At 32.9% G+C, this 11,918-nt stretch overlaps 1 protein-coding gene across 1 annotated transcript in view; it reads right to left on the reverse strand.

Moving 5' to 3' along the window:
* The window catches only part of LOC123668062 (SID1 transmembrane family member 1), a 53,344-nt gene extending 46,627 nt beyond the window's left edge, over positions 1-6,717 (reverse strand). Inside the window, exons 1-2 of the mRNA XM_045601856.1 lie at positions 6,364-6,717; positions 1,701-1,810 (exon numbers count right to left, since the gene is read on the reverse strand). Coding sequence (XP_045457812.1) covers positions 1,701-1,810; positions 6,364-6,611 — 358 coding nt within the window. The 5' untranslated portion in view covers positions 6,612-6,717. The remainder of the gene's footprint in view (positions 1-1,700; positions 1,811-6,363) is intronic.
* Between the last annotated feature and the right edge of the window lie 5,201 nt (positions 6,718-11,918).

Below are 11,918 nucleotides of genomic sequence, written 5' to 3' on the forward strand. Positions count from 1 at the left end.
CCAGTAGAAAGTTATGCGGTATAATACAACGTAGGTCGACGAAAAAAGCGTCAAGTAAAAACGCATTATTAGATATAGCTCGAAAAGTAGTTGTTAGATCTCAAATAAATTTAAATGGGACCAAATGACACACACCACCTTTCGATTAAAAGAAAATTTGTCGAAATCGCTCCACCCAGTCAAAAGTTCTGATGTAACATACATAAAAAAAAAAAAAAAATACAGTCGAATTGAGAACCTCCTCCTTTTTTGGACGTCGGTTACAAACCGACTTCAATTACATCTAGGGTTGCCAACTTTTTTTGACAAAATAAAACGTATAAAATGGTTTGGATAGGAAAAAATAAAGTATTTGGAAGAAAAAAAAAAGTATTTTTCAAATTTTATGTTTTTATTGCTTTAAAAACGTATTTTTGTGTGCCTTTAGCACATGCTAACAATTTTTTGTTATGTTTAAATGTTTCAAACTTGTTTAACAATCAATATTTAAATTTAAATAAATAAAAATTCGTTTCTAATTAAATTTATTGACGCTATATTTCTCTCTTCTCGCTACTTTAGATTCATTACTAAAAAAACCCTTTCAGTGAAAGCTTAAGTAGTGGCAACAGAGAGTAAGAAATTTTTTTTATATTTGGTAAGCTATCAGGTGCATTTTTAAGTATATATTGCCATTTTTCAACTGTACTTTTCACTGAAAATTCTTTATTATCATTAGTGATTTTTTTGTCTTATACATTCGGAATATATATCCTGCATCTTAATATTTAATCCGTCTTGTAATTTAGTTTTTATAATTATCATTTCAAAATGTTCAAATTTAACCGCATTTTTTAAGGACCCGTTAGGAAGTATTGAAAGCCAGTTATCTTCGCTAAAGTCAAACCATTTTTCCAACCATTGATTCCTTAACTACATATAAACAAAGCCAACGGTCAATTTTTCTACAATATCGTTGATAGTGAGTAGTGACATCTGTGACAAATGTCAGATTGTCACCTGTCCTGCCACATTCAAAACACCACATCTGACATCTAACATTTCGTTCAGTTATTTTAAATCCTTTCCATCATCCGTTTTACCTTATGTGTATCGTTAAATAGTTAAGTACCCATATTGAGTATTTTGTTTCACGCATCACAGTAAAGATTGAAAATAAAGTATTTTCATATACTTTATTTGTATGCAAAAGTATAAAGTATATTTACCAAAAATAAAGTAGAATATTTTATTATAAAGTATGGTTGGCAACCCTAATTACATCGTAAAACGTCGTAAAATACAATCGAATTGAAAACCTCCTCCCTTATCGGAAATCGGTTAAAAACACAAATTATGTTTAGCACAGACCTTAAGTATTTTATTTTCAAATGGTGTCTAAGTTTGCAAAAAGAAAAAAAAACAGCCAGGTGCAAGATGAATTAACACAAGGATGGGTGGATAATGTCAAAAAACTGTTCAAACTTTTTTTTTTAATAAAGCTAAAAAGATTGTATTAAACCTTTTTTGTATGAAAAACTATGCAGAGACCATGGATATTACTTTTCTTTAAAAAAAATCGTGGCATAATCCTTCGTAAATTAAAGGAATTTATATGAATTTTATATAAAATTAAAATGTAAGCATCTTATAATTTAAGCTGCTAAATGACAATAAGAACAATTTTAGTGATTATTTGTATTCTTTTGAAGTGTACTTACCAGTCGGCGCGTTAACTTTGGGCGGAAATAGCCTTGATCTAGGGGGGTGATGAGATGGGGTCGAACATTTCTCTAGAAGCGTCTTCGGTGTGTGCGGACTATCGAACAATCTAGAATAAAAAATAAAATCTTTAGCAACACAGACTCAATAATTTGTATATGCTCGTAAACGAAAAAAAAAACATTTCAATTATATCGAAAAGTAATAATAATATAGATAGTCGATAAAACATAATTAGTAATAACTTAAAAGGTACTCGTCAGATCTCGATTAAATTTAAATGGGATCATATGACGAGCACCAGCTTTTGATGTATAATGAAGCACCAAAATCAGTATACCCAGATAAACGCTGTACCTGTGGTGGTAGCACACAAAAAAAAAGTCTAATTGAGAACCGCGTGCTTTTTTAGAAGTCGGTTAATAATTATAATTTATTTTTGCGTAGCTACGTTTGTACGTAAAGTTAAACGCGAGAACTATTCGAAAATAGAATCGTAATTTTAATAACATTAAAATAGCTTTAAGAGTAAGTAATAATAACATCTTGAATCATAACAAAGCGATCTCATTCAAAAATCGTAAAAGTTTGACCTTTGTTAATTTCCCCTAACTTCCCTTCACGCACACTTCCGTAATACAAAAACACTTGTATCAAACGCACACATGCACGTCTTGAACACCTGAGGTCGAAATTATTTTTAAAATACGCTCTATCACAATGTCTTAGCGGTTATTTTTTTAAGACATTTCTCAAACTTGAACTATTCATTTTTAGAACACCTGACAATATTGCAAGGAATAGGTTTTATATATTCAAAAATAAACTCTAACCGCCTTAATATTAGGTTCGAATTAATTATTTTTTTAATATTACGCAACAGAATACGTTCGAAATTTGAATATTGATATTATAAAAGTTCGAATCGTGAAATTTGAAAACAGAAGTATAAGAAAACATTATAGAAGAAGCTAGAACTGGAAATCCAATAACAGATTATACGCAATTTTTAAATAAATTCCAATTTGATTAGAAGAAACTCATCTTTTCATTGTAAATCATGCGAGAATACCTAATAAAAGACTATTTCTTTGTGTTAAGATGTAAACACGTATATTTTTTTTTCTTCAAAGGTGTTTTCGACATGGCGTAATTTTTTTCCCGCGTAGGTGTTTTTTTTTTTTGCGGCAGATGTCAGCTGTTGAATCATATGCTCACTGTTATTGTTCGGACAACTGTACTTTAACTGATTTTAACCGAAATTTTACGCACAAAAAGGCTTTATCTTTGTTTGGAATTTAGCTTTGGGTATTTTCTTTTCCACGATTTTTGGTCTTGAAAATTTAATGAACGAAACACACTTAATCTTCTGTAGTCCAAATCATTTTCTCTATTATCTCACGCTCTAAGATATGGTTCTAGACACATCAATTGTTTTTTTGAGATGCTTTTTTGAAAATTGGTAATTGGTATAATATTTATATTATACTAGATTACTAGCTGATTTACCGAACTTTATACTGCAATTATTTTTTTCGCGAGTGAATAATTTTTTCTTATTTAATTTCCTGTCCTGACAATAACAATAACAAAAAAAAAAAATTATAGTAATAATAAGAATTATATTCAATTTCGTGCAATCATTCGAAATTTATACGCCTACATTACATACATTATAATTCAGCCATCCATTTTTATCTATACTCAGTAATAGCATACAATCCTGAATGAAATAAAAGAATTTTAACTAATCAAATAGTTATTCATTTATCCATTAAAACAAACAAAATACCAAATTTTCCTGTTTATAATATTAGTAAAAGCAGATATATCCTTGGATTTTCTTTTAAAATAAAAGTTTTTAAGATTTCACAGTCACTATTTCATAGGTAAACCTTAAGATCACAAGCGTTCCTTTTACAATTATTTATCTTTTTTATAACAGTACATATAATTAAAGATTGACATCTCTTATCTCGGTTCAATTGACTTATACAGATAATTGAATACTTGATATAAATTGGTTTAACAAATTGACGGCATCTTTTAAACTTTCATTGAAAGATAAAATGTAAGTTATTGAGTTTAAGATAACAAAATTGAAAATGAAAAAACAATATTTATATAATATTCTTAACTAGCTGTGCCTGCAACTTCGTCCACGTTTTGGGTATTTATCAGTTCAACGTGATTCTTTAAATTGTCATAATTTTTTTATTTATGAATCGATAACCATGAAATAAACTCTAAATGTTAAGTTAAGCTTACCACAATATATTAGTGAAAACCACATCTATATCTATATAGTATTTTTGTAGTGCGGTTTGCACTCAAAAAGTACTAGAGTAATTTAAAAAAATTCTTCATCTGGAGACTGCTACTACTCTGGATACATTATCACTGACTGACGTAGACTATATTTTAACGGAAGAACATGAAACAGCTAAATATGTGGTATTTACATGGACATTGTCATTTTTGTATTATAGTTTGTATATTAAAAAAATATGTAGGTACACAATAGGTGTATAAATAATAGTATTCATTAAAAAAAAAAAAAAAAAAAACAGGTATAATGAGAAATATAATTACTGCATATCATTTCACCCATTCAATTAATACTTATATATTTGTTATAATAAACATACAAGTTCCTAAATAGATAAATTTAACATATAATATTAACTAATGGTTGCCATTCTAAATTTAAATTAGCTATTAAATTTAAAAATTAAACAAAAGGGTATATATGCCTGTGTGTGTCAATATATGGTAGTGTGTGTATGTTTTTTTATTAACTTAATTAAAAAAAAAAAATTAGCATTCTACACTCCTTCTTTATATAAAATATAGGTGTGCAAAATTTTATATTCCTCCGTCCGTGTAATTTTCATCAAAACGGGGACAATGTTTTTGCTTCACGTATTAATATATAGATTTATTATTAATAATTTTTAACTAATATCAAATATGCAAAAATTAGTATGTGAAAAATAAAGAATACAAACAACTTTCTGTTACTCGACCCAAATTGTCAAGGAACCAGTCAAACAAGTTAATAATTCAACAAAACATGTCCAGAGTTCATGTTGAGACGTGTCCTAACAGGAAATTAGATTTATAACTGACTTGGAAAACTTTTTGGGATCGTTTCACCGGCAATGAATAACGCTATTGTCTGAAATATTAGTCTTTCCTACCATTGCTTTCTTATATGTAAATGATATATTTCAGTTCACAAAACATGAATCTAAAATTTGTAGTTTCTTAACTGAGGCTAAACAGGTCCTGATGGCCTATTTTTCGCCTGCTGTTAAAGTCTAGTCGTAGCTATGTGCTGGATAAAGCTTAACCACACCTGGTGAAATATTTACTTAAGTTTTTAAGTATTATTTATACTATACTTATATGAAGACAAATCTATATTAATATTATAAAGCTGAAGAGTTTGTTTGTTTGAATGTGCTAATCTTATGCACTATTCCTAGGTCCGATTTGAAAAATTATCTCAGTGTTAGATAGCCCATGTATCAATGAAGGCAATTGGCTATATCTTATCATGCTAGGATCAATAGGAGCTGAGCACTAATGAAAAATGTTACAAAATTGAGTTTTTTTAAGTAACTATTCAACGCGGACGAAGTTGTAGGCAGTAGCTAGTTACTGTTAGTAACAATATTAATATATAATTAGTAAGAAAAACATGTAGTGAGTTACTTCTCAGTGATATTTTGATTAAGAGTATTACTTTTAATGTTATAAAATGTATGAAATATTATGTTAAGAATTATGTATTTTTATAAACTTACTATGAAAGTTATTATTATTATTTAAGTTCACAGTAACTTCTTTAAATCTTTATTGCGTTGTAAATAACTGTAAATCAAATTGTTATTAAAATATAAATATTTACAATTCATAACTTAACAACTACATATTTATAGATAGTTATGGTAAAGATCATGTCTGCGTGGAATGGTGCCAAGAATACTAGCAGCATTTCCCCATTGAATCTCTATGCCGATTCTCTGGGCAAAAAATGCACCAGCCGTTTTAAAGTTATTTGTGGACTAAACTTATTATGATATTTATATCAATGTTCTTAAGTTTTTATCATAACACATTTATACAATAATTTAGTTATTTAAGTGTGTTTATATATCTGTTTTTTTGTTTTTTTTTTTTTTTTGTTTTTGTTATTGCACTTTGTGTCATTCATTATTTCATTCAAACAGTACTTTTTATAAAAAAAATTCATAAAATTTACGTCAGATCAACTGTTTTGGTATTCTTAAGTTATTCAGAAACTTCTAGAACGACTCAGAACTTGTTTTCAGTTCAAAAGTTCTAAAACATGAACTTGAATATTTTAAAGTTTACTGCCGTACAAGTGTTTTATAAGTGAAAAACAGCGTAAGCGATTTAGAATTTACAGTTAACTCGGTTGAGTAACAAACGAAGTGTACTATTAACACGTTTATTGATTCAGTGACTTGTTGAGGTCATGGCTTGTTAAGTGGATGTTCTAACATAAACAAAAGTTTTATATGGAACGATAAGTGCTCATTAGGTATGCAAACCTCGTCTAGCTTTCTTTTTGTTTGAACAAGCTGTAATTTCGTAGCGTGAAGTGTTCTGATTGAATAATGATTGGTTACTTACTTCAGAGCTTTGACTCTCTTGTATGGAGGACTGAGAGACACGGGGACTGTTGGAACATTCCCAAGACACTCATCGTCATCCAAACTACTAAAGTCCAACTTTCTAGGCACTATTGAAGCCGGTATGGGGCTCAAATTATCGGAAAATATATTAAACGAATCTGACATTTCACAAGATGTTTCCACTGACATTTCTGATGAATTATGGTTGTTGTTGAAACCATTCTTCATTCTATACCACTCACTCATGTTTATTTACACATATAACGCACTTTTATAACAATATATTAATCACAAATTAATCGTATGATCACGTATAACAAACATGTACTTTCTCAAATTCCAACGTTATGGCGGATGACGCATAGCACCTGTTAAATTGGCAGACCAATCACAGCGCGAGATTTGACCGGTGAGATGAATTTTCGAATCGTATTGGCTCGTCTTATTTTTTTTAAATAACGAAGTAGCTTCAGAATTTTTATTTGTATTAAAATGGATGCGTTCGGTTTAACAAAAACAGAATTATATTATTTTTGTTAAAAAAACTAACTAATTTAAGAATATTAATAACATTGAAAAGTTTGGACTGTATATTACTGTTGTACACAATGGTAAAGTAAAATTATTGGTTATGGACACGTGGAACTGTTGGGAACATATTTAACGAAAACGTGTGAGTGATATTAATTGAACTTGTATAATTATTTTATGCAATTTATTGAATGGAAGCACACTTAATTATTTCGATTTATTTTCATTTTATTTATCATTTTCAATTATACGTTATTGAAAAATAGTAGCTGTTAAAGCCATCTGTTGGGCTTAATAGTAACTTTGACTACCTGAAAAGATGCACAGCGCCATCTAGTTTATGATAATAAGATTAAATCTTACACTATTGATTGACAGATGTCGCTAAGTACACCCAACATCAATACTACAAAAACAAAATAATAATAAAGGTATAGTTTTAAAAAGTAGAAAGAAAATGGTTTGTAAAGATTTTTAAAATGAAGATTGATTGAGTGATTCACCGCTATCTTCAAGAGTTGGAATAAAATAGGTAGTAATATTTTCGTGATTTGCTTCTTCGTTTTCTGATTATCTGAGCTTGGTATTAATAATTGAAGACAGCGTTAAGTTAATAATCGTCTATTTTTACGATTGAAAATATATAGTCTTATAAACATAACAATTAAATTTGAAATTCGTCTGTCTTGAAATATATTTCGCTTTTATTTTTATTAAAAAATATCTTTTGAACATTGATTTAACAGGTTTTGAAGGAGAATTTGATACATTGCCATAATACTCAGCAACTAGCAAAGCGGACCCATAGCGGACCATATAAAAGCGAAGCTACGTCAACAATCGTTGTGGAGCCTTAACCAACTTCGCTGGTTTCTGTCGTGATCGACTCTGTTACCATTTACTGATGTTGAATCGGCCTCACTTTATTCCTTACTCAACGAGTTTCAGATATTATCATCAGTGATTCCCGAAAAGAACAGGCTGACAGATAGTTCGGCTTTCGAAAATAGATTATAATTGTTTTACTTACGAACGGTTAGATTTCCTACGAGTCCTAAGTTATAGTGACTTTAGTTATCTGTGGATAACTATTAATTATTAACTGTCTAAATACCATTACCCGTTAATATTAGTTAAAATTTCAGTGGATTTGTTAATTGATCTTGCTATTAGTTTCGATTAACTAAATTTCAATTAAATTTAACTAAATCTGAGCAATTAATTGTATATGGAAAACAAATGTATTGTCCGTCTGACGTAGCCAGACGCCTGCAAAACCAGAAACATTTCAAGCGCGTTGCCAATCCTGTCCAACCCACCTCAAAAGTACTGGCTACCTTACGTCCTTACCCAATCAAGTTATTTTACTCTTTGTCCTTACCACAGGAACACAAGACTACTCGATAGGAGTGTTATTCTGTTGTTTTCTGTAAGGTTAAGGTATTTTCCAATTAAGTTTGCTCCAAATTATGAGCAAGATATTTTCTACTATGCCCTGCCTCATTAAATACTTTGATACTAATGTCTAAAATATTTACAAGAAATATATATCCCATAAAATTTTAAATAACGTACCGTTAAATCCTTTTAATGTGTCATAAATAAAACTATAATAATAAACTAAAATACAATTAGAAACGCATAATCTGCGTGACTAATTTCTAAATGAAAGCGAAACGAAATGACAAAAGATGGCGCCACGTGCGCTTCATACAAATATCTGTCAACTGTCCACCGCAGTTGGCTATGGATTGTTATTTCTTTTTGAATAATTGTATTTATGTGTGGGTGATTTTAATTATTATCGCATTAGCGATAGAAGGAGGCCTGTGTTTTATTGTTTTCTTTTAATATTTTCTTTTTATTGTTATTGTTATTATTGGTAATACTTCGTCTAAATTACTTTTAAAACTAACTTTATTAATATTTGAATATAACAATTTAATCCTATAAACGATGATTTCACTTCAAAGTTATCATCATCATCATCATCATTCCAGCTTATCACAGTCCACTGCTGGACATAGGCTTCCACAAGTTCGCGCCAAAAATGCGTGAACTCATGTGTGTTGCCCATAGGCTGCAGGACTTCGAAGTGGGAATATGGAATCATCGTGTTTACAAAATAATAATTAAAAGTAGATCTGTGGGAACATTACGCCGTTGCTGCATTCACACTTTTATTCAATAAATATAAATTGAATGAAATGCAACGTAGACGACCCCCATATCATAGTACTGTGTAATTTCTACCGTAATTTAGACATTATTTAGAATCTGGTGTCACCACTTGGGTGTAGTGGTATCTGTAGCAACCCACAGCTGGGCACAGGTCTAATTCGCCGTGTAGGAGGAGAAGGCTAAGAGCTAAATCTACCACGCTGTTCTAATGTGGGGTGGCGAATATATTCCCATCATTTCAAGCGGCCTGTACAGCTTCATCGGGTTGTGCGTCCGGGTACTGAGACCAAGCTGTGAAAGAAAAGGGAAGCCCTTTAATAGGGTTCGAGAAGTTCGCTCGTCCTAAGGGTGTCTCCTAGCGATGATAATTATTATTATTATTAAATGTTAATGTTTTCTGTCAAGAGTTACACCAAGGTATTTGGCTGCCTTTTACCAAGGGATCGGTGTTCTGGAAAGTGAAATGGTCTAGGGTCGATCTTGACAAAAGTAGACGTACTTGGGGTATTGAAAAATGTACGGTTGCACTTTTGCCTTGGTTAACCTCGATTTTCCATTTCCTAAACCATTCGCTTAGTGCGGTTATTGCAGTTTGGAAACGTCTGGTTAAGATTTTGAGTGAAGTGGCTGTTGTGTGTAAGTGTAGAGAGTACAGGAACGGCAAGAGTACAGAGCCCTGAGGGATTCCGGCTCCAATCGGTCGAGGTGAGGAGTGAGTGCTTCCTTCTCTGTATCGGAAGGTACGGTTTGACAAATAGCCTCGTATGCTGAGCAAGAGTCTGGCAGTTCTAGTTGATCATCATTACAGCCTATACAGTCCACTGCTGGACATAGGCCTCCACAAGTTTACGTCAAAAATAACATGAACTCATGTGTTTTGCCCATAGTCACCACGCTGGGCAGGCGGGTTGGTGACCGCAGTACTGGCTTTGTCGCACCGAAGACGCTGCTGCCCGTCGTCGGCCTGTGTATTTCAAAGCCAGCAGTTGGATGGTTATCCCGCCATCGGTCGGCTTCTTAAGTTCCAAGGTGGTTGTGGAACCTTGTTATCCCTTAGTCGCCTCTTACGACACCCACGGGAAGAGAGGGGGTGGCTAAATTCTTTAGTGCCGTAGCCAGTTCCAGTTGATACAGCTTATAAATTAAGCCGTTGCGCCAGACTTTGTCAAAGACTTTTCGACATTGAAAAAAAGAGCCCCGGTCGTGTGGGTTCTTGTCATGGCGAATACCACTAAGATGTGCTCCGTTATGCGGTGCACCTGGTGGACGGAGAAGTGACCGGCTCTGTAGCGGGCTATTCATTCCTCGGCAGCTCTTTCGAATCAATTCATATTTATTTGTTCGTATACTTTTCCAAGCGTGTTGCGAAGATAGGTCGATAACCAGCTGGAGGTTCCTGAATTTAGCAGGTTTGTAAACTCTTATGACGATTGCTTCCTTCTACTGATTTGGGAAGGAGCAACCGGCCAGAAGCGAGTTGTAACTCATGACTTATGACAAAACATGACGCTAGACAGCTTAGACTCTCCTAGGCACGATTAGAGATCTACAAAAACTGACATCAAAACTGGAAAGAAATATTTGTATATAATTATAAATATTTAGAAAAATATAACTACGACGAGAATCGAACTTGCAACCGCAGGTTTTAGGCGCCTACACTGCACACGCATGACTTATATTATTAACAATAATACGTGGTAAATATGAAACTGTTATGACGTTAACCCTTCAACAACGGGCCGTGTCAAATCGTTGTAATAGCATAAATAGCGTTCTTTAACTGAGGGGTTTGTATGATCAGGGGTTAGTTAACGTTATGACGTTTATAGGGATAAGGTAGCATCAAAATCAAAAATTTAAAAATACTTTCTTAAGTTACCAAAACGCTAAACAAAGGCTAATGGAAAAAAAATCGAACTTTGGCTAATTTAGCATATATTTCCAATGAAGATTTAAAAAATGTCCACCAAAGGATTGATCTATCAAATAGGTTATTACACTTCAGCCTATCGCAGTCCACTGCTGGACATAGGCCTCCCCAAGTTCGCGCCAAACATCCCGGTCTTCCGCAATCCTCATCCAGCCTACACCGGCAATCTTACGTTGATCGTCGGTCCAACGGGCCGGAGGACGTCCCACACTGCGTTTGCCAAGACGCGGTCTCCACTCTAGGACCCGTCTACTCCAACGGCCATCGGTCCTGCGACACAGATGACCAGCCCACTGCCACTTCAACTTGCTAATTCTGTGGGCTATGTCGGTTACTTTCGTTCTCTCGCGGATAGTCTCATTTCTAATCCTGTCTTTGAGAGAGACCCCAAGCATAGCCCGTTCCATTGCACGTTGAGCGACTTTAAACTTGTGGACCATCCATTCGTCAGTGTCCACGTCTCGGCTCCGTATGTTAACACAGGCAGGACGCATTGCTCGAAAACTTTTGTCTTCAAGCATTGCGGAATCTTCGAAGTGAAGACTCGACGGAGTCTGCCAAAAGCCACCCAGCCCAACCGAATTCTCCTATCGGCCTCCTTTTCGAATCTGTTGCGGCCTAGTTGGATAGTATGGCCTAGGTAAATATAATCCTGAACAACTTCGAGAAGGGTACCATCGACCGATACCGATATGTTATTACTTATTATATATCCAATTTTTAAAAACCTTTTTTGAATCGTCATTTTGTGAAGTAGGAATAATTTATTAATATAATAAAATAGATGTGGGTAAATTTGCCTAGCTAAGGGAGATAATAATAATCATCAAAATCAGTTCATAAACGACGAAGTTATCCCCGAACATACATTTCAAACATATATATATATATATATATACGGTCGAATT

This window comes from Melitaea cinxia, chromosome 30 (assembly GCF_905220565.1).
Source record: "Melitaea cinxia chromosome 30, ilMelCinx1.1, whole genome shotgun sequence".
NCBI classification, from domain to species: Eukaryota; Metazoa; Arthropoda; class Insecta; order Lepidoptera; family Nymphalidae; genus Melitaea; species Melitaea cinxia.